Below are 27,406 nucleotides of genomic sequence, written 5' to 3'. Positions count from 1 at the left end.
AAAACAGAAAAGAAAGATTATTTTGTGTTTAACATAGTTTTAGCGGGTGATATATTTTATCTTATTTACAGAAGTGTGTCCTTGGGTAGTACATATGAGAGTAGTTCAAAATGTTTTTGGAAATGTGATTAAAAATAAGTTTTTGTTGATGCAAAACATTTCTGGAATCTCTGCATGCCCATATGATTATCTGTTGATTCAGAATAATTCTTCAGCTGCTCGGGACTGCCACCCCATAAAGAAATGTTTGGAAGATGACATGGGACTTACATTAGCACGCTTAGGCATTGCTAAAGAACACTTCGATCAAAGCTGCTATCTCAGCTTTACCTGCAGGACTTGCAATTTTGCTGGTGGCAGAGGAAGAAAAATTCTATCTAAAATTTATCTTTCCTTTCTTGTGTTCCTATTTTTACCTTCTATCTTGTTCTGTCTGAACATCAAACTAATTTGTTCCATGAGCCATTTTTCATGGAGCCAGAAATAGTAAAATGGAATTAAAACTCCATCTTTTTTATACTTTGTATCATCAGTCTTTCCTTTTTTACTAGTCTCATTTCCTCAGCCTATAAATGTCCTCGAGGTTAATGGGTATTTTGTGTCCCAGACTGCACCCCAGTTCCCATAGAGCTGGTCAGTTGGGACACTGCTGGCAGTTCCTTCTCGTTCCCCCACAGGATGCTCTCCCCTAGGTCCCCTTTGCTTTGGCCCTCTTGGCAGCTTGAGCCCTATCCCAGGGACCCTGCTTTTCAATCCCAACCTCTTGCGCACTAAAGCAGCTTCCTCTGCTTGGGTGTGAATTACTCATGCCACATCTGCACTTGTGTCCTCCTGGCCTGGGCGCTAGCTCTGATGGCAGGGCCTCTGTCCAGCTGTCCATGCGCCTCTGTGTGCTCTGTCCCCTGGCGCTCCACTTTTTCAGGATCTCCTTAACAGTCATCATGATCTGTGCTTGTTCCCTGGAGCCTTCCAACCTCTAACTTTACTTCCTTTCTCGCCCACGGCCCCTTGTCTACCCTCCAGCCCAGTTCACTGCCTCTCTTAGCGCTGGGTGGATAGGCCAAGGCTGGACAAAGATGACTAGCACTTTGTGTTGCCCTTTTTCCCCGCTGCCTTGGCAGGCAGTGGAACCATACATCCCAGGCAAAATACCATGTCAGAGCCTGGTAAATGGGTGGAGGGGCTGGGGGTGACCTCCAAGAGCACAGTGGAAAGATGCAGTTCAACGCTGGAGCCAGGACACTTGCTGGGAGGACAAGTGAGGCTGTGTGGGAGCTCCCTGTTGGCCTCCCATGGCCAGCGGCTTGCTGAGAGAGCCTCAAGGAGAACCTGTGTGGAACACCTTGAAAGCTCATGCATCTGCACATTGCCTTCGGGATAACCTCTGGAACTCCAGGGCCAGCGGACGAGTCCCTTCACTCTCTGACTCCACCCAGGCCTTGCCTTGTCCTCTGCCCTCACACACGCACCTGTCACATGGCATCACTCACTCATCTGCCATTGTTATCCTCCTGGGTCTTGCGTGTCGACTGCTCCCTCCATGTGGGATTCTTCTGCCAGCTCCTCTTTCTGTGTCTAATCAGGTTTAAAGTCCTTGCCTTGCATAATTTTCTGGCAGAGTGTACACGTCTGTCCCCATCTTTACACACTCATTTCTAGTGATTTGTTAATGGGTTAGAGTCCCCAAAGCTGGCTTCTGAAGGATTGGGTCTCACCTGGGTCAAAGCTTCCCTGAGTTCCATGGGTCAGAGTGGGGGAGTAGCCCACTCTAGGGCCACAAGTGCCTTTGTCGCTGTGTGGAGGAATTCTTCAAGTTGCAACCCACAGTGGCGATGCACCTCGCTCCTGAACCAGGGCCTGGCTCCTTTGTTCCTGAATATGCAGCATTCAGCACAGAGCCAGGGGCTCAGGAGCCAATAGCCTGTGTGTCGGATGGGATTGGGCTGGACACCTGCAGCTAGCACACAGGCTTGCTTTCCCAGGTCATGCCCACTGTCCCTTACAGGCATTCCTGCCTTGTGGACTTGCCTGCCCTTCCAGTCTGTTGGGGGAGCAGCTCCACAGTCATGTATCAGAGCGTAGACTGCTGTTCCACAGAGTGACCTCAGCAGCTGCTGCACCCCCATCTCCAGAGCTTGCCCTCAGTTCCCTCGGCCTGCACTAGTAAAGCACAAGGATTGCATACTGGATGACAAGATGTGGCCCCTCTGCTGCCACACGCACCCTGCTCAGGCTGCTCTGATGCTCCACCCTGCAGAGTCACACAGCCCAAGGAACTCTCTGGATTGCAGGACTGAACTCCCATCTCTTGGCTTCCATGCACTAGACTGCAGCTTTTACTAAAGTAAGCCTGAGTTTATCAAGGGTTCAACTACGACTGCTGTTGAATGCTAGGATTCAGATATCCAGGTATAGGTGTAATAACCAATGGATGGTGTGTGTGCCAGTCACTGAAGTGGACAGTGGTGTCAGTGGAGACAGGGCTGATGGCCCTTAGGCAAATCTGTGATGCTCACTTTGTGTCATCAGTAGTATAAGGGCTCAAAGATTCATAAGTAGTGTTCCCCACTTGGAGCTCAGAGAGATCTGCGGGGTGGTTGAGGCACAAACTGACATAGCCATGCACAAGCCAGCAAGCGCTGTAGGTGCTCAGAGGGAGAATCAAGTCCATCTTAAAGCAGGTGGGGCATCGTAGACACTGCTTCCCGCAGCTGTTCCACTAGTTTCCAGACTGCCCACTCAGCACAACCTGGAAGACACGGCCCAGTCCACATGCTGAGATCAGCTGTTTAGTACAGCAGTGCACCTGGTTCCTCGGGGTCAGCCATCCTCAGATGAGGAAACCAGTCATTGTTTCTGAGTGATTTGGTGAAAATGTCTTTCTTTGCCTGTGTCTGAAGCCTTGTTCCCGCTTGGTTACTGCTCGTGCCCACTCCCGAGTTCCATCACTCAGTGCTGCTTCATGCTGGCCCCCCTACTCTGTACCCTTGTTTCCTGTAACTTATTGTTGGCACTCTTGTGGCAATGAATGGAAACCAGTTTCTGGCCATTTTTTTACATACAAACACAGCTCTCTATTGTACATACTGTAATAGTTTCATCGGATTAGACTTGGCATGCAATGAACCATACATATGTGTGAAATTCACAGCTATCATGTGTGACATGGATCTGGGGAGCCACAGGGAAAGCACCAAATCCACCCTTCAGCCCAGCACTCCAGGCCATTTGCCTTCAGCCTTCTCCCTAGGAGCCCCTGCTGCCTCCTCACTGCGTGCTGCTTGTGCTTCTGGAGTTTCATGTGTATGGGATTCTGCTATGATCAGTACAGTGTTTGATCAGGCAATTGGCGTCCAGGCCGCTTGCAGAGTCAGGGGCAGGGAGAGGCCCCCTGAGGCCAGCATCCCATAAACAGGTTAACATCTGTCAGAGCACTGCATAACTTTATAGTTCAGGTTTGGAATGCAGCCTCAAGACTTGCTGTGATGACGCAAGTGTGCGTCTAGGGTAGTCGGTGGGAGATGTACTGTGCGTCTATAGTAGTCAGTGGGAGATGGTGTACTGTGCATCTAGGGTAGTTGGTGGGAGATGTACTGTGCGTGTAGGGTAGTCGGTGGGAGATGGTTTACTGTGCAGTCTGTCCAATGTACAGCATGAAGTCTGATCTGTTTTGGTAACACCTCCATCATTTCACAAGCCAGTTAAACCACAAGTATTTTGCACCTTTCCATATCACATCTGAGTGGAACTACGAAAAGTTAATGTGTGTAAGTCAAATAGGTCATTGGATAAGAAAACAGCAGTGTGAGTACATGTGATGCTTGTGTGTGTAGCTGTGTCTATAAATATGCTCTCCTTGAGTGTGAGACACTTTCGTCACAGTGTCTAATCCTTCTTCTCTGTATTCTTGTTGTACAATGTGCTATCCACACTCATAGTGGGTAAATCACTATTATCTTTAAGCGATTGCATTCAACTTTCCGACAGAAAAGCTTGCCTTAGTGTGCTTGTTTATCTCAAATCTGTTTGAAACACTGCGTAGAATTGTGAAATGTGAAGTCTGCTTCACGTGTTCATCCTGGTAAGCTTCGGGTTAGATGCCCTTGTATGCCATAACACGTTGTTGAAGATTCTTTCCATCCCATTGTGTGTTCCTGGCACACTTACCGGATACTGCCAAGCCAGCATCACTCTGCTCGCTCCAACCCTGCCCTGGTTCCAGCTGGAGCTTTAGTCTGAGTTTCTCACTGGGTTCTTGATTTTGTTCCCTTCATCTGCCCGTCTGTGTGTCAGTGCCATGCTGGTTTAATTATTATTGTTTTGTAAGGTGATTTGGAATCAGGGAGTGTGATGCCTCCAGCTTTGCTCATTGCGTTCAAAAGAGATTTGGCTAATTTGGGTCTTTGCAGTCTTATAACAACTTTTAGGATTTTTTCCTATTTTTGAGAAAGAAATGCCTCAGAAATGTTTATAAGAATTGGGTTGAATCTGTTATCATTGTGAACTATAGAGACTTTTGCAAAGGTAATTTTTGCAATCGATGAAGATAGGATTCTTTTATTTATATGCATTGACTGTATATTTTTACATTTTTGTATAAGTTCAACAAATTTCATGTATTTTATACCTACGGACTTAAGCACATAGCAATACTTCCCACCTTACCCTTCCTCCCACCCATAAGCCCATTCCCCCTTCTTCCTGTCTTATGTTAGCTTTCGATTTTCACAATGACATATTTTCAGTTTATTTTATAATCACAAACTTATCCCTCCACTAAATAAAGAATGCAACAAGTTTCAGGGAAGAAAACCAGTATTTCTTTGAAAAGCGCAGGCCAAGGGTTGAACACAGTCATCAAATCTGATTTCTTCCATCAATCCTGTGCAGTTCTCCACGGGTAGATCTTTCACCTACTTGATCAAAGTATTTTATGATATATTATCATAAATGATGTTATTTTCTTAATTTGTTTCTCATAAAGTTCATTCTTAGCCTATGGAAATACTGATTCTGTATGCTGATTTTATAGCCTGCCCTTCCACGGAATTTGTGTTTCAGTTCTTAGACTAGGATAATATCTTACTTCCCTTTCCACTGCTGTGACGGAGTGCCAGGGACTGGGTAATTTACAGAGAGGGAACTTGGCTGCTTCGGCTCGGGGACCTGGGCGTCCAAGGCTCAGGAGCTCCCTCTTCTGAGGCCCCGCCTGCTGTGGGCAGAGGGTGAGGCCGGACTCACTCATCCTTCTCTCAAGATCCGCTCACAGTAACTGGGCGGTGGAAACCCCTAGCTGCTGTTTGCTTCTTCTCTCTCCATGACTTCCCAGAGTGTCCAGCCTTTCTCCCTGCATGTTCAGCTTGGCTTTTGAAGGTTCAGAGAGCCTTCTGTGCTAGTCACTGTGGGCCAGAATATGAAAAATCAAAACTTAGGTTCTTAAATCCAGTGCCGAGTTATTTCTTCTGAAGAAATATATTGCTTAAGCAGATTCCTTTCATTAATGTCCTTTTCATTGCGTTGAAAGCATCATGTGTGAATTTAAAAGCACCCAGTATTTATTGCCCCGTGTTACTGAGGTCTGCCATGCATCAAGTGAGGTCCTGGAAGCAGAGGGGCTCCGTGATGCAGAATGCCAGGTCCGGGCCCTGGCAGGGCTTGCAGCCAGCTGGGGCAAAGCTGTAGTAGGGCAGTGCAAGCCTGGAGCCCACCATCGGGAGTGGCCCTGCCTGAGGAAGGCCTGCGCAGAAGACACCTGATAGTAACCACTTACTGTGCCCTTCCCACGGCTTTTTGTTACATGAGATAATCACAGAAATGAGAACTAAAGGGGTGTGTGTGTGTGTGTGTGTGTGTGTGTGTGTGTGTGTGTGTGTCTTTGTGTGTTTTCCTTTTCAAGATCTATTTCCCAACTGCCAAATTAGGCTGACTGTGGATGATCAAACACTGAGACCTAGAAACACTTTGATCAGAATTTTGAGCTTGCCTTCATGATAAAGTTGTACAACACATCTGATTGATCAGGAAGAAACAGGCTGTTAGAGTGAACAGAAAATATAATTAGTGTGGAAGAGGTCTGAAAAGTGACCTAGTGTCGGCAGTGTCGGCCTGTTGGAGCGCTGTGGGGTTTCGAGTCTGTTGAAGAGCAGCCCTGCCCCTGCAGCCCGCTTCGCAGCCTTGTCCTGGAAGCAGTCCTTGGGCTGCTGAGCTCTCCTTGTGCGCTCAGGGACTTGTTCCCATCAGTTGTCTTCGAGGTAGATGTGATGTTCTGTTTCAGAAGGAAACTCTGCATCAAGCTCATGGGTGTTTCAGTAGAGACAGTGGGGATTTTAACAGTGGACTGGAAGTGGCTGGGCATGTGCCACTGGCTCTCAGCCTGTCAACACCCCCACCTCTTAAGCTAACCAGCAAATATTGCAGTTCCACATGGGTGAGCCAAAATATTCTTGTAGGCTGATACATGAGGCTGACCCATAATGGTCCTCCAGCCTCTCCCCTCCAACCTACCTGGTCTCAGCCCTCCCTCTTACATGCAAATACAGTGTCTTGTCATTGGGAGTCTCTCAGAAGTTATTCTTCACCTACAGCAGATGCCCTCAGAGACCCTTCCCCACCTCCTGCCCCACCCAGAACCAAGCACCCAGGGAAATCCCAAGCTTGCCCTACTTCCCTGGACTTGAGCCCTAGGGTCGCTGCATGCCCCCACCAACACTATCTCCCCAGGCCACAATGAGCTGGCCAACCCCCAGCTGATGCTGGCATGGGAATATGGGAATAATAGTGGTAGGGGTGCCCCCTAGCTGTGGCTGGTTTGGGAATCTGAAATTAGTTTTAAAATAACCTAAAGAAAGTACCCTAAAGACAGTACTGAGTGAGTGGAGTGTGCCTGCCATGAGGCGTCTCAGCGGGGATGCTGTCTGTCTCTTGGAGCCGAGGGCTTGGATTAGAACCAATGGGAAGTGTGCACTGGGCGAGTCAGGTATACTTCCATTTGCTCCAAACCCAGTAAAGTGGGAAAGTAGAAACAAGTGGAAAGGAGCAGGCAGGAGGGCCGTAGGCCGACAGCAGAGTAAGAGTGCAGGTCGTCATCTCCCTGCCCACCTCTACAGGAATGTCCGCCGTGGCCAGGCTGAAGCCAGGAGCCAGGAGCTCCTTCTAGGTCTCTCCTGCAGGTGACTGGGGCCCAAGCACTTAGGTCATCTTTCACTGCCTTCCCAGGTGCATAGGAAGGGGGTGGATAGAAAGTGGAACAGCCAGAACACAAACCAATGCCACATGTGGCACCATCATTCCAGGCAGGAGCTTAGCCCACTATACCACAACATCAGCCCACTAGTGTACTGTATTTACCTATTATTACTTAGATACCATACTTAAATGCTGGAAGGTGCATTACATGTTAGGACATGCTGCTCTGTATGATTACAAATTCAGATTTTTGTAGATTTAGTTTTCTTAAAGCACAACTTAAATAGATGGCAAGTTTAGTGATGGCAGAAATTGCTTATGTTGTTGTATATCCTTGTTCCTGCAGCACTTGGTTCTTGATATGTAATGAGTATTCAACAAATATTAACTAGTAAATTGAGTATATATTTTCATATTCATCCCCTAAAATACTGCCTGATAGCAATAATTAAATAATAAATTAATGCTCTAAATGTATGAAGATTTATTTTTTAGTTTTTTATTTGTAAGAGAGATCTTCCATCCATAGGTGCCTTTCCAGTTGACCACAAGGGCCTGGCTGAACCAAGCCAGAAGTTTGATCAGATCTCTCATATGAGTGACAAGTGCCCAAGCACTTGAGCTTTCTTCAGCTGCTTTTCCGATCCATTAGTAGGGAGCTGGATCAGAGTGGCACCCATGAACTGGCACCCATAAGAGAAGCTGGAACCCCAGGCAGTGCACCTGCTCTAGCCCACACAGCTGGCCCTATAACTGCCTGTAACATACATTTGGGCAGGTGTATGCTTTTGTCCCCAGCGAGTGACAGCATCTGTATGCAACTCTAAAGCGCAGAGGCAGGCATCATGCACTACCATGATATTTTTTTTGTCCTGTTACCTACTTGTCTAAAACAATGGCTTGCACACTGCTGTAGTGAGGAAATTCTACATTAATCAAGAAGTAAATGAGTGATGGCTTACTTTTTGACTTTTCAAACTTAACTGTTGATCATGAATATTTCTCTTTCAAACTGAACATTAGGAAAGAGAAAACTTGAAAAGAAAATGAGAGCAAGGTCTGCTTCCACAAACTCAGATGAGGCTGAGACAGGAAGAGTGTGCCAGTCAGGGGAGACTCCTGGGCAAAGGCCCTCAGGGCACCCCCGTTCCACGCCCTGTGAGAGTGTGCCAACAGGGAGACTCCTGAGCAAGGGCCCTCCACGCCCTGTGAGAGAGTGTGCCAACAGGAGAGGCTTCTGCGCAAGGGCCCGCGGGGGCACCAGCCCTCTACGAGGTGTGCAGCAGGGGCTCATTAAAAGCCACATGGAGCGGGTTCAGCAGTGTGAACCCTGGATCATTCATCAGGCCTCCATCGGCCCACAGGACCAGAAGATCAGAGGGTGAATAAAAGGAACAGAGTCTTTGTACGGCCTCAGGGATTACTCCTTCCTGTAGGAGCAAGGAAGGGACTCAGACTGTGCAGGCTGCCCCCATGCTGCAGACTCAGGTGGGGACTGAGAGTGAACGTCTCACCACAGCGTCTGGGACTCAGGCCCTGGGGTCTCTGAGCAGCTTGGCCGGTTTGGGCTTCGCTGTGCTTGTCTGAAGAAGCACACAGCCCAGAGTCTGGCAGCTGGGAGTGTTCAGGGGACTTTGGCCAAATCACATCATTGTCTGTGCCTCGGTGGTTTCCTGTGTTAAACATTCCAGTACATGACATTTGGAGAGTTGGATTCATGTGTGTGAATCAGTAAATATGAATGAAATAGGTACGAAAATAATTGTGTGAGATAAACTCATCGTCAGCAGTGAGCTGTGTGGCCGTGCTGTGTAGTCCTCACACCTCTGCTGCCTGCTGCCTGCTGCCCGCTGCCCACTGCCCACTGCCCGCTGTGCACTGCCTGCTGCCCACTTCCTGCTGCCCGCTGCCCACTGTCTGGTGCCCACTGGCTGCTGTCCACTGCCCACTGACCGCTGCCCACTGCCTGCTGGGGATGCAGTGCGGCTCTAGTTAGCAGGAGCAGGTTTTGCTGAGCCCAGACAGCTCCAGGCCCTGGAGTGGCATTTCTGGCTCATTTACACAATCCGTTCCAGGGTGCTGTCCTCTCAGGAACCTACCTCGCCCTTGCAGCCTCTGGAAGTGAGGGCAGTGGCGCGGAGGGAAGCCTGGAAATCACCTCCAAGCTGCTGCCTTCCAGACCACATCCCTCCCCGCTGGCGCAGACAGTGGAAGGGCCACACCTCACATGAGGGGTCAGGAGCTGGAGGACTTGGTGGGCAGCCCAGGGACCATGGCCTCGTCTCCGTGGCCTCAGCAGGGCACCCTGCAGCAGAGGAGCTTAAAACAGCACTCCTTTCCATACAGCCGCTATTAACAACCGAGCACCTTCCTCCATTTCATGTCTTCTCAGGTTCGAGGTTTTGGTGGTGTTAACAATGAGAGCAGCCCAATTGCAGCCTGCCCTGCTTTCTCAGAGAGAGAAGTGACGGTATAAAAGCTCCCTTCTCTTTGCTTTGCCAGACATTGACGAATGCTCGGAAGGCTTTGTGCAGTGTGACAGCCGTGCCAGCTGCATCAACCTGCCCGGATGGTACCACTGTGAGTGCCGGGATGGCTACCATGACAACGGGATGTTCTCTGCGAGCGGGGAGTCATGCGAAGGTCAGTGCACGGAGAGGACCCGGGGCTGCAGGACCCTCAGGCACAAGCCTATGGATGGGGTAGATGCACGTGGGGGACCTCTCTGGGACACGTGTGGGGTTTACCTGTTTCCACAACAGTGGTTAGATACATGTTGAAGTCTGCGTTTTGCTTGTGAATTACAATAGTTCATTTGTGGATGGAACCTTGTGACACTAGATGAGCTATGTGCAGGTGCTTGTGCGTGTGGCATGTCTGCAGCTGTCCCTCCCTGTCCTGTCCTTGTGCGTGTGGCATGTCTGCAGCTGTCCCTCCCTGTCCTGTCCTTGTTGCTCGTCCCCGGGCAGCCTGTGCCTGGTGCTCTGGCATACTACCACCTGTGCTGCTGAGCAGGAACAGAAAGGAGATGTGACCTCTGCTGATGGCTGACATTGAACTTGTAACTGGGATTACATTGGTGGTCTCATTGGTGGCTGCAGGCCTCACATGGACTGTGTGGGTTCTCTGTTGATGGAGGTGTGGACATTGCCTCCCAGCTGGGGCCACTGAGGACAACCCATGGGTTCCTATCGGGTCTGATAATGTGCTGAGGCAGCTGCCTGTCATCTAAGCAACCCTTGAGGTGGGAGTGAAACTGTTGGCCATAGCCCTGGTCTTCTGGGTTGGAGTGGGAAGTGTATGGCCAGAGCCACTCCTGTAGCCATAGCAGGCCGTCGCTCCTAAGCATCTGAGCAGAGAACAGCCTCAGGTGGGAGGCGGCCTGTTCAAGCCTAATGTTGGGCATGACACTATGTCACTGCTAGGTGTGAGCACATAGCTCCAGCTAAGATTCAAGAGGAGGACGTTTCACGGGGTGTAACTAGGAAGTGCTGAGGACCACTGGGGCGTCCTGAAAGCTTCTCACCCTGGGCCCTCGCAACGGCCAGCATTTCCGCCTGTGCCCATGGGTTCTGCTCCCCAGCCTTTTACAGCTTCCTCTGTCTCCCTGGGTTGCACCAACCACTCCATGTTGTGTTGTCAGTGGCCTCTAGCCAGAAAACGCAGGATTGATTTGCTCCTCGAGCTATGCCAGCTTGCCCCGTGCCCTGCTCTGCTGCCTTTCCTTCAGTTCACTGGAGGAGACCCTTCTTTCAAAGTCAGGTTGCATGCTATTTGGGCTGTCTGTATGCCACGGTGGAGGGCCTGTGTCTGAACCTGTGTCTGCCACGTCCTGTTGCAGCCTGCTGCTGGGCAGACCCTGGAGGCAGCAGGTGCTGGCTTAGCTGCTTGGGTCCCTTGCAACCCTCATGGGAGACTGGACGGAGGTCATGGCTTCCTGCCTCAGCCCCACCGAGGGCTCTGGCAGGCATCTTGGAAGTGAGCCAGGGGTCAGGAGCTCTCTTGAGTGCAGGTGCTCATCATTCTTTCTCCCTGCCTACTTCTCAAATGCATAAGCAAGGGGATCTATTAAGGCTCAGACCCTCCACTGTGCCACATGGCTCACTGCCTTTCCCTCCTGGGAGGACTCTGCCACTGAGACGCCTGCCTTCCAGTTCAGCTCATTGAGGATTCTTTCCCCAGGACACAATCAGTAAAACAGAACAAGAGAGGCAATCCCCTGGACACTGCCTGACCCTCTGACCAGCTGTGTCGCTGCTGCAGTTGGTGGACACTCCCCGGGAGGGTGCTGTCCCTGCCCCCACGGTCAGGCTCTACCCCACCACCGCACCCAGCCCCCGCCTTTCTGAACGGCTCACAGTCTCCACCTTCCCACACCCTCTGGTCAGTTGCTGTCCCCTGGCTTAACCACTGAGGCATTTGACAGAAGCACGTTCCATCTCTGCACTTGGCCCTGCGACTGCTGCCTCCCCGGGTGTGCCTGGGCCATAGGCCTCCTCTTTCCCATTTCTAACTCAGCCAGTTTCAAGATTCAGGTACCCCTAATCCCAGTCCCTCTTGCAGCTGCACATTTAGCTCCCAGGGGCCTGCATTCTGTCCACCCTCGTCTCTGCCCCAGTACTCAAGCCCCTGACTCATCCCCGAATCCCCGTGCTCCTAACGGGCTGCCCATGTGGGTGTCAGGTGTCCTGTCGCCAAGTGTCACAGTTTTAGCTTTAGAACACACTCCACTCTGCCCCGTTGGGGTCACCACCTCCATCTGAGTTGTTGCTTTTTTGCCTGGGCCATGGAAGTAATCCAGTCCAGCCGCCGCCTCCTGTGGACCCTGTAGTGCCCAGAAGTGCTCCTAAATGGAAGTGGGCACGTGACTCCTCCCCAACAGCCCAGAGCCTTTCCAGCGCTCAGAAAATCGCAAGCCCTGGCCAGCATTTCCAGGGCCAGACAGACGTCTTTGCCGCGCTGTTCCTTGTATGGAATGTCCTTCCTGTAGGTCTTCCTTTGTTGATCTCAGATTTCCACTAAAAGGGCTACTCTAGGCTCCCAGGTAGAGGTGTCCTCCTGCCTCGCACACTGAGTTCCCTGTCCTCTCTCCTTTTCCTTGTAGGAATTCTACATTGTCATAAAATACAGCATTTGCTATATTGCATTTGCTTGCTAAGTATCTTCTCCATACTGTAGATTTCAAGGGTCACAGATCTTTGATTATCAGCCACAATATCTCCATCAGCTAGAAGACACAGTAGCTGATAAATTTGTTTAATGACAAAGAGTGTGTGGCTGATAGGCAGGGGGATGAGGTGAGTGGGGGTAGGCAGGGGGATGAGGTGAGTAGGGGGTAGGCAGGGGGATGAGGTGAGTGGGGGTAGGCAGGGGGATGAGGTGAGTGGGGAGGGGTAGGCAGGGGGATGAGGTGAGTGGGGGTAGGCGGGGGGATGAGGTGAGTGGGGGGTAGGCAGAGGGATGAGGTGAGTAGGGGGTAGGCGGGGGGATGAGGTGAGTGGGGGGTAGGCGGGGGGATGAGGTGAGTGGGGGGGTAGGCGGGGGATGAGGTGAGTGGGGGTAGGCAGGGGGATGAGGTGAGTGGGGGGTAGACCAGGGGGATGAGGTGAGTGGGGAGGGGCAGGCAGGGGGATGAGGTGAGTGGGGAGGGGTAGGCAGGGGGATGAGGTGAGTGGGGGGTAGGCGGGGGGATGAGGTGAGTGGGGAGGGGTAGGCAGAGGGATGAGGTGAGTGGGGGGTAGGCAGGGGGATGAGGTGAGTGGGGGGGTAGGCAGAGGGATGAGGTGAGTGGGGGGTAGGCGGGGGGATGAGGTGAGTGGGGAGGGGTAGGCAGAGGGATGAGGTGAGTGGGGGGTAGGCAGGGGGATGAGGTGAGTGGGGAGGGGTAGGCAGAGGGATGAGGTGAGTGGGGGGTAGGCGGGGGATGAGGTGAGTGGGGGGTAGGCGGGGGATGAGGTGAGTGGGGGGGTAGGCAGAGGGATGAGGTGAGTGGGGGGTAGGCGGGGGATGAGGTGAGTGGGGGTAGATGGATCTTAGAATCAGAAGTGTACAAGGCATCTACGTTGACAGTATTTATGAGGTACGTGCAGTAGAATCCTATGTTAGAAGTAGATATTCATCATGATCAAGGTGAAATGCAATTAGTACATGCATAAGTGTTAAATCCAGAAAGTAACAAGAACAATTAAATGTTAAATTGACAGAAGAGGGTGAAGTAAGGTATTCTGTGAGATCTCTAAAGAAAAATACTTTTCAAGGAAATTCCAGACATATGGGCAGTAGAAAACCTTATTTTTAGAAAGCTGCTATTTGGGAAGATGATTCTATTGTTATCTACTAGTGGAATTTATAAAGATTATCAGAAAAATCTATTGTGTCAGAGCCAGTACACTCTGAAGGGTCCTTTCCACAGAACCCACCTACATAATTTTTTTAAAAGGCTAAAATGTGTTTGAATAACTACCCATGTACTCCAATATCAGTGATTTGTACAATTGCAATGTTAGCGTTCAGGAGGAGTTTTTTCAAGCGTGGTTAGACTGAGAAGGTGCCGTTCTTCTGTAGCTTGGAGCAAGCAGGAAAGCATCTGAAGGTGGCCAGAGCTTCAGCTGTGCCCTTTCAGTGCAGTGCTCGGCCACAAGGGCGCCTGGACCCTGCACTTCCCCGGGTGGTGTGTGGAGTCGCTGCCTGCAGGGGCCCCAGTCGCAGTCCCATCTCAGCCGGTGACAGTCCTCCCCAGGACGTGTGCCGGAGTGCCTTGTCCCTGTTCACGCTGTGTCTCCACTGCCGGGGGTGCAGCCTGGTGCTGCTATCTCACACACAGTGTCCCCAGGTGGCTTTATTACTTCTGGATCATTACCATTAAGCTTGGTGACATCTTGTGACACCACAAAAGTAGCGTTTACAAGATGGTGTCACATATAATCCATTGAGTGAGTTCTGCACTTAAATCTAGGGGAAAAAAATACAAGTGAGGTGAGTCCAGTTGAACTCAGCTACTGGTCTCTGAAGGTACGCCAGCAATGGGGGGTGGCCAGCTCAGTTCCTGCCAATGCAGCCAACCTGGGGGCCCCGCCCGCAGCGCGTGTGTGTGCAGTGGTGCCGGGACAGGGCGCGGGGTCAGCTGGCGTGCGAGGAGAAAACGGCATGTTCCTGTGAGCAGGCCTTCCTCCTCAACACCGGAGAGGACGTCCAGGTGCCTTGCGCTCGTATTAGCGATGTGCAAAGTGGATGAGATGACTGGCAAGAGAGGGCAGGTTCGAGTGCAGTGGGTGCTTACCAGTCTCACCACGGAGTCCAACCGTGGAGCCCTGTGTGCTTTCCCAGCGCCCAGTCCAGTGTCTTAGTGGATAGCTGGCCCTATGGGGGCGGCCAACTGGAAACGCATCCCTGCTCCCCCTCCTCCAGTGAGCAAAACACCTTCCTCTTCTCTGTAAACAGCATCCACCAACTCTGGATTTGCAAGCCAGAAACCCCAATAGCATTGCGGATCCTCACTTCTGCAGTCACAAGCTGGTGGCTCTGCCTCCCGCACCTGCCAGGACAGTGCCGTGCTGAGGATCGCGTGCGCCCAGGGCCCCAGCGTCGGCGTGGTCTGGGGCTGCTTCCTTTTCTGTGGCCTGAGAGTTACACACTCTCAAGGGTGGCCCGAGTGGCACTTCAGCTCTGCTGCGAGCGCATCCCAGGCGGCTGTTCTCACTGGGGACTGACTGGCTGGGCTTCGGTAGCCTCCTGGTTCTAAACTTCATCTACTCAGGCCCTTTTCTTGTGGAAGCCAAATGGGTCAAATTCCAATCTCAGTGTTGTTGGTTTTTGTATTTCCCTAAAGTAACAGACAAGATGAGCACCTGCCAACCACTGTTGTGGGCAGATATTACTTTGTTATATAAATATTCTTTATTTAAGTGTACATATTTTTATTGGCACTGAACATTTACTTCTTGTGCAGCAAACTCAAGAATTCTCTTTCCTTTAAGAAGGCAGCACTACCCCTGGGGGTAGCACTTTTATTTCTGAAAGTCAAGTGAAACAGTTGCAGAAATCTGCCCCCTGCCATGTGTACAGTGATACTCTGACAGTTGGGAGTAGGTCGCACACACGCCGGGGGTCGGACGGCCCCCCGAGTGCGCTGCTGCCGCTCTCCCCCGGTGCAGATATCGACGAGTGTGGCACCGGGAGGCACAGCTGCGCCAACGACACCATCTGCTTCAACTTGGACGGCGGGTACGACTGCCGCTGTCCTCACGGCAAGAACTGCACAGGGGACTGCGAGCACGACGGCAAGGTGAAGCACAGTGGTCAGATCTGGGTGCTGGAGAGCGACCGCTGCTCCGTGTGCTCGTGCCAGGTGAGGGGCGTGGGTAACGGCTTGGGGTTGGCTGTACGTGCCCACAGTTCATGCCCTAGAACATTCCGGTGATCCTGTGTCTTTCCCGAGGCAGTCCTGTCCCTGCGCGCCCATGCGCTGCCGGCTGCCCCTCAGGTGCGGGTTCTGCCTGCCAGAGTGTCCAGTGGGTGGGAGCCCAGCAGGCACTCCGTGTGCCTCCCTCCTCAGCACCGACGGGAGGTCCATTTATGCTGTGACTTTCTACTTATTTGACCCAGCCCCCGCCGGAGGTTCCCGTGCTGGGCTCACCCGTCTCTGCAGGTAGCACTTCATTTCTAACCGAGTCCCTCGCCCTGTGTGAATGTGCAGAGTCCGGGTTGGCCTGCAGGCTCAGGCGCTTTGTTCTGTGTGTTCAGTTGCTGGGAGAGACTTGAATCAGCCAACTGAATGAGAGTATGTACCAAGGACTCAACAGTTAGGAAGGAAATTGACAACATTTTAAATAATAATATGAAGTCTAAATCTTTCAGAAATCTAACAGTTTGAATAAAAACTTCCTATCCAACTGCCCAATACCCACAGCTTCACACCAAAATTTGGATTTGAATTACAATGCTAACGGATAGATGCAGGTGTTGCGTGCACACGTTTGTGTCCACAGGAGTAGCACACATCTCCCATTTTAAACTCCTCATTTCCTGTTTGTAGTGAGGTCACGGAGAAGCAGTGTGTAGGAAGGGAACCCAAGCCTGCTGGCGTGTGCAGTTTCTCTGTGTCAGCTGATTGTGTTGTGCAGTCTGACCTATTTCAGCTTGCACACTCTCCTGGTGTGCACACACACGTACACAGCACACACAGGGGCCCTGCAGAGGCCCACTCAAGTCCACCTGCCTTGGATTGCCCTGCACCCTGCGCGGGCCCTGAGCGATGGGGGTCAGGAGAACTGTCTTGGTCCTTCTCCCAGAGTGGCCTCGTCATGTGCCGCCGCATGGTCTGTGACTGCGAGAACCCCACCGTTGATCTGTTCTGCTGCCCCGAGTGTGACCCCAGGCTGAGTAGTCAGTGCCTCCACCAGGACGGGCAGACCGTGTACAACAGCGGTGACACCTGGGTGCAGCGGTGCCAGCAGTGTCGCTGCTTGGTGAGTCGGCTGAGAGGCGTGGCTGGCGGGAGGACGGGGCAGCACATGTTCCTGCGGCACAGACCCGGAGAGCGGCCAGGCAGGCAGGAAGCTCGCTCCTCTTGAGGGAGAACTCTGGCCAGCGCATGGCGTGTGCATGCCCGGCACTCATGCTCAGGTGTGGAACCAGAGGACACACCCACTGGTGTTTTCCTTCCAGCCACACTGTTGTGCAGGCATTGTGTCTGGCACCTGCTATGGACATGCAATACGTACATTCCTAAACTGGGCTTCCACACCTGCTTTCAAACTGATGCTGGGTACAGGGCAGCAGGCCGAATGTCAGCCCCTTTGCCGGCTGCTGGCTGTTTCACTTGCAAGAGGGCAGAACAGGTGTCCACAGCCAGGAGCAAGCCGGGCGTCCTCGCCTCCCCTCCAGGCTGGACCCTGCCTGTCTCTGTGAGCATATTTTCAGGGCCGCATTGTTTTTGATTTTTTTTTTTTTAACTTTCAACCAAAAATCAATTGAAAGAGCAGGGTCATTTTGTCTGAAGGCTGCTTTCATCTGGAGTCAGAATTGGGAGGAAAATGGGAGACGGCTGGGAGCCACAGTGACAAAGGTCCAACTCACACATTGTCCCATGAGGCGTGGAGCGGACTGCACCGAGGCCCTGGGGTTTGACCCTGAGGAACACACGTGAGCAGTCAGACTCCCTTTGTACTTTGGCTTACTCTCTTGTAAATGGGCTGCACTTCGGTATTCAGGCAGGAACAGATGAGTCAGAGAGTGAAAATGGGATGCCAAAGGCAGTGATGTAGGGCTGGCCTTTATCCTGGGGAGGCCACACACATGGGACCTGTGCCTGCTTGTCTGTGGATCCCTGGCCTCTGTGGATCCCGCTGTGCACCCGGGGAGCCTAGGGCCGTGGGCACTGGACTCCTGCCCTGGCACATGCACTTTCCTTGCAGCGAGGGGAGGTGGACTGCTGGCCGCTGGCCTGCCCGGACGTGGAGTGTGAGTTCAGTGTTCTCCCAGAGGGCGAGTGCTGCCCACGCTGTGTCAGCGACCCCTGCCAGGCCGACACCATCCGCAACGACATCACCAAGACTTGCCTGGACGAGATGAGCGTGGTGCGCTTCACGGGCTCATCGTGGATCAAGCATGGCACCGAGTGCACGCTCTGCCAGTGCAAGGTAGGACCAGGCAGAGGCGGGCAGCGTGGGCACTGCTGTCACTCATGGTGCTCACGCTCGGCTGTCGGTCCCACCTGCCTTCCTGGGGATGTATCCCAGAGAAGCAGAGGGCCCGGCTGGAACCAGAGCCATCTGTTCTTTGTGTCGTCAAAACGGACCTGGTGTGTCTCACAGGCGCTGGTAGGGAAAGGCACCACCACCCTGAGGTCCCTCTCTCATGGGAACAGCACCCTGAGGTCCCTCTCTCATGGGAACAGCACCACCCTGAGGTCCCCTCTCTCATGGGAACAGCACCACCCTGAGGTCCCCTCTCTCATGGGAACAGCACCACCCTGAGGTCCCTCTCTCATGGGAACAGCACCCTGAGGTCCCTCTCTCATGGGAACAGCACCACCCTGAGGTCCCTCTCTCATGGGAACACCAGCACCCTGAGGTCCCTCTCTCATGGGAACACCACCACCCTGAGGTCCCTCTCTCATGGGAACAGCACCACCCTGAGGTCCCTCTCTCATGGGAACACCACCACCCTGAGGTCCCTCTCTCATGGGAACACCACCACCCTGAGGTCCCCTCTCTCATGGGAACAGCACCACCCTGAGGTCCCTCTCTCATGGGAACACCACCACCCTGAGGTCCCCTCTCTCGTGGTACAAGGCGATATTGTCTTATTGATTTGTATCTAGTTATTTAATGAGGTCTGCAAAATACATTAACAAAGCAGTTACATCATATTTTCCAAAGTGGAAATCGATATGGCAAAAATGGGCATATTTCTTGGTTTGTCGTAGTCAGTTATATTGAGTTGAAAAACTTAAGATCTGTTATTTGCCATATTTTATTTCTACACATGGAGAAAAATCATTATAAAGATTCTTGTTTAGAGCTTTGTGTCTTCTACTGCAGTAAGGGGAAAACAGATGATTTTGGCAGAGGACAGAGGCCCGGGGCAAGGGAACTACTCTGATCGCAGAGTTGGCGCGGGGCCCAGGGACGGTGGCCGTGAGCTCACACCCGTCCCTGGGACCTCCTCCTCCAGTGCCGGCTGCAGTATGTAATGCTTGTTCCAGTGGTACGGCTTAATTCAGTCTCTGCCCCATTTACAGACAAAGCAGCATAAAATGTCTTAAGTAGCTTCAAGATAGCTTTGTTATTTCAAACCCAAATTTCTAACTCCTTCAGTCAGTGAAGTTTGACAGTTGAGCCAAGCTTTCTGAGTGAACCTCTCAAAGTGTCAGCAACCCTGCAGGCCCCACTGCCGGTTCCCCACTGCCTTCAGGCTCTGATGAGCAGCAGGGACCTACCTGCTGACACTGGGTCCCTGGGATGGTGAGTCCTCTTAGCTGCTCTGACTGTGGGGCTGTAGTTCTGAGCAGGGCCGACCAGCATACCCACAGGCACCAGAACCACCACCCTGGAGCAGCACTTGGTGGTCCCTGGGGGAGGGTGGAAATGAGCCTGTCACGCAGGGCCTCGCCAGGCTGCTGCAGCTTTAAAGCTACTAATGTGTCAGTGACGTGGGAGGAGGAGACTCTGGGAGCTCCCAGATCTACTGTTCCTTTTCCCTCCTGAAGTCTGAGCTGGGAGAGCATGATCAGTCTTGCCAAATTTATCCTGTATATTCACTTTTGTTGCATTTATGTTCTAAATAGTTGTTCAGTACCAGTAGCTGCTGTGTTGGAGGGTGAAGGATGCTTGGGGAGCAGGACTTTGCCTCTGCTCTCCATCTCTCGACCCTAAGCGCACAGCAGGTGGGGCAGGATGCTAGAACCAGAGGTGGAGCGGAAGCACGGACAGTCCTTGCCAGAAGTTGCTGTCGGCAGCTTAAGACCCAGATCTGTGCCAGCAGCCTCCCCAGCTGCATTCCATTTGACCGACAGCCACAGGAGGCTCCTGTCACCATCCTGAATACATGCACAGGAACGTGGCCACTGTCCCAGTATGTGCTATTGCACAGAGCCATTCCAGTGGTCAGGCATGGCCGGCTGCCCTGTGTAGCTCGGGGACTTCCTGTTAGCTCCCCTGAAGAATGAAACCCAGTGGTAAGCACCCCTGGGGTGCCCGTGGCTCAGGCCTAGAGCTCTTGACCTGCCACTTGCACCAGCTCAGTGACCAGGGTAAGGTGGCCCTACTCATTCCAAAGGTGTTCAGCTTTAGTTTGCTTGGGTTAAAAAACCTTTCTTCCTTCACAGATTCAACCCTGACTCAGGAATGGTGTGAGGAGAGGTGCCTGGGCCTGTGGGGGCACATGCAGCTGCCGGAGGGCTGTCTGCAGCTGAGAAACAGGAGGGTGGCAGGGTTCCTTCCTGTGGGACCAGTTCTCATTCAGGAAGCAGGGGTGCTCTCCTGCTTAGTTCTTGGGGGAGCCCAACAGTCCAGGAGTGCCGGGGGCTCTCGGGCTGCTTCCTGCTAGGCAGGTGTTGACAGGAAGGGTTTCGAGTGGCCTGGACGAACAGGGTTTTCACTGCCCCTGGGTGCTGGCTCAGGTAAGAAAAACTATCCTGTTGGAAGCTTGCGGAACAAACTATATATACACACAGGGCTGACAAGGCAAGAGGCTGAGGAGCCCGTGAGGGTGTGGCGGGGAGCACCCCAAGAAGGACCTGCCCCATGGCTCCCCGAGGGCCTTCCTGCAGCGACTCATTGCTGAGCAGCACCCCGACTCGTTGGTTGGCATGTCAGTCTTGGGGGTCAATGTGGAGCTGCCCTGCGCATATCTGCAGGTCTTAGCCATCGGGGGAGGACTCTGGTTGGTGAGTCCGGCCATCACTGGGAGGCCTGCGAAGTCAGCTGTGAACTGCTGTGCGAGGGCCTGGGCCTTCCCAGGGCAGCCCAGAGGTGGCCAGTCTCACCACCTCCAGGGAACAGCTGCTGCTGTAGGACTGTGGCACAGTGGGGCATCACACCCAGAAACTGCTGTTCACTCAGGAGGAGGCTGCTGATGGAGGAGTGCTAACAGGGAATGTGCTCTGGGTGTGTACTAGAAAAGTTAAGGACTTTGTGACAACACCTGCTTAGCTATCCCAAAGTGGGACAGTAAGTGAGACAGGTTCATCAAGACCCAAGGGATGGTGAGTGGGATGGCTGTGTGGTTGAAGATGAGTATCAGAAGCCATTGGGATGAGAGAAGAGGTGAGACCTAGAGAGAAGAGGCAAGAAAGACCAGGGGAAAGTGGAGAGAGGGAAGGAGAGCAAGGTTAGAAACAGGAGCAGAGATGGGGAAGAGAGGAGAGAGAAGGCAACAGGAGAGAGGAGAGATGGGAGGAGTGGGAGACAACAGGAGAATAGAGGCATGGACTAGAGAATGACAGAGAAGAAAGAGAGGTGAGAATGTGGGACAGAGCGAGGAATGGAGACACAACAGAAGAGACAAGAGGAAACGGGACAATGAGGAGAGAGCAGAGCGCAGGCTAAGCCAGGTTTGAAATTATAGAAAGCTAGGAACCACTGACTGGGGAGGAGTCTGGGAGCCCGGGACACACTGAGGCTCCGTGCTAGGGAGTGTGGGCCGGGAGAAGAGTCCCCCATCAGCAGGAAGTCAGAAGGGAAGGAGTGCAGGTCAGCAAGAGTGAGGGTTCAGAGCGCCCCCCACAGGTCGGAGGGCAAAGAGCCCCTGTCCTTGAGGAGGGGAGACGACAGCTGGACCAGGAGCAGAGACTGAAGTGACAGTGGGACTGCGGGACACGAGGTCCTGTGAGGGAGAAGAAACAAGCGTGGGGCCAGTCAGGGATGTTCGGAGAAGGTGGCAGAGGGAGCAGGAGAGAAAGACACTCTGCTGCCAGAGGGGCCCTTGAGGTCAGTGTGCAGGGCGTGGGAGGTGAAGAGGTCTCCCGTGAGCTGATGGCGAGGGAGGAAGGACTCTGATGAGGCCCACGTCTTGTGGGATTACTCATGGTCACAGCATGTGGACAGGGGGACAGGGTAGGGGTGGATGACAGGTGAGAGACGGTGGGGCAGGTGGACAGGGGTGGGTGACAGGTGAGACGGTGGGGCAGGTGGACAGGGGTGGGAGACAGGTGAGACGGTGGGGCAGGTGGACGGGGGTGCGTGACAGGTGAGACGGTGGGGCAGGTGGACGGGGGTGGGTGACCGATGTCAGGGCATCAGGGATGAGGCACCCCGCCCCCGGGCACGTGATCTTGGAGGTTGACCATAGTGTTGGCAGCTGGATGCCCTGACCTGTCTGGCTCCTTTCCCTCGGGAGGAGGAGGAGGAGGGAACAGACGGAGAGCCAGCTCCGTGTTAAAGGCGGGGAGTCATGGAGGAAGGTGACAGGGCAGAAGGGCGGGAGGAGTGGCGGAGGCGGAGGGCTGGGTCGGTGGGAAGGCCGTGACGCTGAGCAGACCTAACCTGAACTCTGCGATGTAACTTGTTACCTGACGCAGCTGCACAGGAAAACCTGTGTTCAGAGTTTTTATAGAATAAGCAGATTGAGGCAATCTTTTTTAAAAGAGGAGCTGACTTTTACAAGATGTTTTTTAAATGCAGTTTTGAATTATGAAAACATTCAAGCATTTTTTGAACCCAAATAGGAAGTAGGTAAGTGATTTCCATACAGTTATACTGTACCAGTGTGTTGTCATGCTGGAGTCCTGGAGAACGTTTGGCAGAAGCACTGGAGTGCAGACGCAGCTGCTTGGGGCGTCCCCGTGGACGGGAGCAGTTAACCCCGCAGGACTCAGCACGCAGCAGCTCCAGGCTCGCACACCTCTGCATGTTGAGGTGGAGCAGCTTAACAAGAGGAAGCTGAAACTGGCGGAGGGAGAAACTTTCACATTTTACCAAGTGAGGGGAAGTGGCCCTTCCTTCCCTCTTGGTCCCTGGAGCCCTCCGTCCTCCAGCTGGACCAAGGGGCACCTGAGCTGCTCGTGCCCTGCCCATGGAGGCTCCGAGAGCCACGGCACAGGTCAGCAGTTCAGACCCAGCCTGGGGTGAGTCGGGGAGGCCAGATGTCCTCAAGGGGCAGTTCCCAATTCAGCCCACCCCACGTGAGGCCGACACTCTCAGACGCCGACAAGCCCCTCTCCTGGATCTGCAGGTCTCAGTGAGGACCCCTGAGGGGAACTGCTGGATGGGTGAGCAGGTGGCCTCGGGACACCCCAAGGACTGTAGCACTGAGAGGTCACTGGGCCCGGACTCCCCGTGAGAAATGGCCACTGGCCCCGGGGTCTCAGTGACCATGGGTAACCACCCCCTTGGGGCAGCACCAGAAACCTTAGGGAAAGTAAGGCGAGACGGGGACCTAAACCCCGGCAGGCAGGCAGGCTGGCAGCCCCAGTGGGGGGGCAGAAGGGTATCCTGCAGAACCAATCCAGAGCCAGCTGCAGGCTGTTTAGGCGAGTGTGTGAAAACAGGATTAAGAATCAAGCACAAGACAGAGGACATAAATAGTGGTGGGAATTCTGGGATGAGGTACTTTCTTAGGAGTCACAGAGTAGAATTCTGATGAACAGTAGCAAGTCAGAACTGGAGCCTGGGCCTTACACTCCGAGTGGGAACTGGGGTCATCGTGCTTTGCAGCTCCCCTGACAGTGACTTCCTCTTCTCTGTTCCTTTCATTGTGGGGGAAAACGAATTACTCATTTGTATTTTGAATCAAACAAGGACACATGCTCTCGTCCGCCTGCCTGCCTGCCACCCCATGGCTTTCACTGCGGCTTGGGTGGTTTGCCCAGACCTTGTCACCTAGAGGATGCTTCCTTCAAGGAACATGGCGACACCTGTAATGCCAGCATCCCACATGCGAGCACCAGCTCTAGTTGTGGCAGCTCCACTTTTGACACAGCCTCCTGCTAGCACCTGGGAGGGCAGTGGAAGATGGCCAAGTGCTTGAGCCCCTGCTGCCCACCCACGTGGAAGGCGTGGGTGGAGTTCTGGGTCCCTGGTTCTGCCTGGTTCTGGGCATTGCAACCATCTGGGACGTGAACCGGCAACTAGAAAGTCTCAGTCAGTCTAGCTCCCAAATGAGGAACTGAATCTGGTAGGAAAAAAGCAAGCTATACCGTTTCTGAAACTAGAGTACCAGTGGCTACTTGTCAGTCTCCCATGTGACCCAGGCCTCCCTCAGGAAGGCACAGGGAGCAGCTCTCACCACCGCTTCTGCACGGGGGCCAGGCTCGTCCACACATCATGGCCCCGGGGCCCCTCCAGGTCCTGGGGCTGCTCAGACGCCACGGGGGTTCTGCACCAACAGGGCTGCCTCCTCCTGGCTGTGGGTCAGGAAATGCCGCATGTCCGGTCCCAGCAAGGTGGTGTGTGCCTGGCACGGTGGTACTACCTGCGATGGCTGTGCCCTTCCTGCCACCAGAGTAAGAGGAGGAACAAGGATTAGGGCATCTGTATTCATCCAGTAAGGGCCATTTTGTTTCTCTGGAAGTGTACATTTCTGACTGTATCCTGGAAAGTGTAACACATTTTCAAGCTCCTGCAATCACAGGGTGGAGTTTGGAGTCGGGCTCCCCTGAGTCTTGCTGCGGGCTCTACGGTCACTGACCCCAGCTGGAATGACGCTGAGGCTTTGGGGGTTTGAGTCTCCAGCATGACCACTGTTGATTGGGAATGTGCTGACAACTCCTAGGGAAGGCCCAGCGCTGAGCATGCACCAGAGTGGCCAGGGCCGGGACATGGTTAACTGTCATTGTTACCAGTTGTCTGGTGGAGCTGAGGCAGCAAGAGGATGGCCAGGATACTTTGTGCCTACTTAGTATACTCCAGCCTGTGCCCCATGGTTCAGTCTCCCCAGGGCTGTTTGCTGGCCACAGCCCTCAGCTACCCTCATTCCCCAGCCTCTGGCATGAGGCTCTCTGCATCTGCACGCAGTCCGCCTCCCACCCTGCTTAGCATCGCCTCCGCCATGAGTTCCCTGCTGGCCACCCAGGCTCAGCAGCCCACGTCTTGTGGCTCTCACGGGGCTCCCTGTTCCATCTCTTCCTGCCTCAGTCTGGGCTGCAACAGCACAACACCCTAGGGCTCCTCTCCCGGGGCCAGCCTTGTGCCTGGAGGGGAAAGCCACTGCCTGAGAAGCTGGCATCCCGTGTGGGCCCTGGGTCATGCCCAATCCACTTGCATGCCAATGGCCTGGGAGAGCAGTGGAGGAAGGCCCCTGCCCCGTGTGGAAGACCCAGTGAAGAGTCTGGCTCATCTTTGGCCATCTGGGCAGTGAGGCAGCAAGGTCTCTCGCTCTCTCCCTATTCTGGAATTCTGAGGAGTGGGGGAGCAAGGAGGAAGAAGAGATGGTGAGGTGAGAGGACGGAAGCCGTCCTCACCATGCACCAGGGCAAGGCTCTCCTGCCTGGCAGCAGGTGGCCGTCTGCCACGTGTCCTAACTGGACAGCAGCAAGGGAGGCCGCAGCTGCGGCATCTACCCTCATGTTCTTGGCCACCTGCCACCACCACACTGGTCCCCACTTCCAGCATGTCTCAGTTCTGTCACTGCTTAGTCCTGCCTGGTTCCCCACTGCCACCAGATCAACGTAAACTCTGCCCTCTCCTATCCTGAGCATAGAACTTACTCATGAAGGAGTTAACAAGACAGTGACTCACGAGATGCCACAGGGAATGGAGCCGCTCAGCTCCAGTTACAGGGACAGGTGCTGCGGCAGCCACAGCAGTCAGGTCACTGTCTGTGCACATGCTGATGGCCTGGATGTGTCACCTGCTGCTTTTCTCCCCTTTGTCTTCCAGAACGGACACATCTGCTGCTCTGTGGATCCACAGTGCCTTCAGGAGCTGTGAAGCCAGCCATCTCAAGAGCTCTCAGTTTAGAGAATGTAGTTTCATTTAAAAGACCAAAACAAGTTCAAACTGAAACTGGGTGGCGTGCGGGCAGCCACATGCAGCTTGGTTGGTAACTAAGCACAGCTGGAGAGAACTCCCAGAAGGCGCAGCCTCGGCCAACACACCCTCCAGCTGTGTCTCCTCCGCCCTGGCATGGCCGTGCAGGTGGGCCGTGGAGTGCCCCGCGGTGCCCTGGGCCCGGGGAGGGCTGAGGCCCCATCTGCAGGCGGAACAGAGGGGGACATGGGGACCTGAGGCCTCTCCACTGCAGGAGGCCGCCACGCGTCGTCATGTACAGTAGCCTCTGGGCAGAGACCCCGCAAGTTCTTGTCCTGACCACAGTAATGCACTGGCATGGTTACTTCCCGCTGTGACAGGAAGTCATCCCTGTTTCCTTGTTTCACTGCACTTACTCTTCTTTGGTTGAATCTGTTCAGTATAAGCTCGTTCGTGTGCAAAATTAAATATTTCTCTTACCTTAGAACATGAGTGAGTCTTACTGTGGTGGTGTCTGCTGTCCCCACAGGGGCCCCCAGCTCTGCTGGCAGCAGGTGTCCTCAGCCAGAGTGCCCGGACTGCTGCTCTGCCCTCCTCCCAAGCAGGGGGCCTGGGCCCCAGTCACAGGTCCTCTTGTGGCCTCGTGCTGGCTCAGACCCCATTACAAAGCAGGCAAGAGGCAGAGCCGGTTGCCTGCCTTGTGGTCCACGTTCCTGTCTGGTCACTCCCACACGGGATGTGAGCCCTGCCCTGGCCACACCCCCGGTGGGCTCCTCCCTGCCCACACTCCTGGAGGGCTCCTCCCTGCCCTGGCCGCACCCTGGGCCGGCTCCTCCCTGCGCAGCGTCCCTGGAGAGGTGCTGAGCACGGTTGTCGCTGTTGCCTGACCTGGTGCTGCTTCGGGTGGGCAGCATCTGAACGTGCTGGTTCCTACTGGGACTTGATCGATGCACCCGTGGAGGAGTGTGCTGCAGTGATGTGTCTTCCTACATGGAAGCCACGTGCAGAGGAGCAGGCTGAGGGTCTGCCAGGAACAGGACTGCCACCAACCCAGGAAGGGAAGGATCTCACGCTATCGAGTTCACTTACCTGGAGGCTTTTTTCTTCCAAGCAGAAGTTGCCAGGAGGGGCCACCCAGAGCTGCCAGCTGCCACGTCCCTGGCTGTGGCCACCCCGGGCTCAGTGTGCTGTCCTGGACAAAGTCTGACAGCAGGTTCTCACGCCAACGGGGTGCATTGTGGCCCCCAACCTTCCGCTGGTGGGGCCTCCTGCCCCGGGGCTCAGCATGGTCCTCACGGGACTTGCCCTTCTTCGGAGTAACTGCTCCAATGGGACATACCTGCATGTGGGAGGCCGGGGCAGCAGGTCTGTGGTGACACCTTCCACGGACAGACCGAGGACAGGGGCCAGGACACACGTCCTCACGATGCAGCACCATCACCGCCACATAAGGCTCCCTTCTCTCTCCAGCGCTGGATGGGTTAAACTCTGCAAGTTGGGGTGTAGCTTGGGCCAAAGTAGAAATGATGCCGAGTTTCAGCAAATCTACAGTTGGAAATTGAGGAAAAGACAATTTCAATGAGAAATAAGGAATCCAGAATTAAGGCCATCAAAAATAACTTATGACCCTCTGAGACAGTCGGAACACACAGTCAACCTCTCAGCGACTTGCCACCTCCCGGTACTGCTGTAGGCACGCAGTGAAGACCCCACATGCTGCCAGCCCCACTGCGACCCTCATGGAGGGTGTCCAAGCCACAGCACACCCAGTGTTCACAGATCAATGGTAACTGGCCACAGCCACCATGGAA

General features: G+C 53.7%; 1 protein-coding gene across 1 annotated transcript in view; it reads left to right on the top strand.

Moving 5' to 3' along the window:
* NELL2 (neural EGFL like 2) overlaps positions 1-25,680 on the top strand; it is a 168,778-nt gene extending 143,098 nt beyond the window's left edge. The window contains exons 16-20 of the mRNA XM_040979035.1: positions 9,688-9,828; positions 15,339-15,532; positions 16,476-16,652; positions 17,601-17,825; positions 25,506-25,680. Coding sequence (XP_040834969.1) covers positions 9,688-9,828; positions 15,339-15,532; positions 16,476-16,652; positions 17,601-17,825; positions 25,506-25,556 — 788 coding nt within the window. The 3' untranslated portion in view covers positions 25,557-25,680. The remainder of the gene's footprint in view (positions 1-9,687; positions 9,829-15,338; positions 15,533-16,475; positions 16,653-17,600; positions 17,826-25,505) is intronic.
* The last annotated feature ends 1,726 nt before the right edge of the window (positions 25,681-27,406 follow it).

The sequence above is a fragment of the Ochotona curzoniae genome, unplaced genomic scaffold, assembly GCF_017591425.1.
Source record: "Ochotona curzoniae isolate NIBS_2020 unplaced genomic scaffold, NIBS_Ocur_1.0 contig_2927, whole genome shotgun sequence".
Lineage (NCBI taxonomy): Eukaryota > Metazoa > Chordata > Mammalia > Lagomorpha > Ochotonidae > Ochotona > Ochotona curzoniae.
This window is presented reverse-complemented; position numbering and strand designations above follow the sequence as displayed.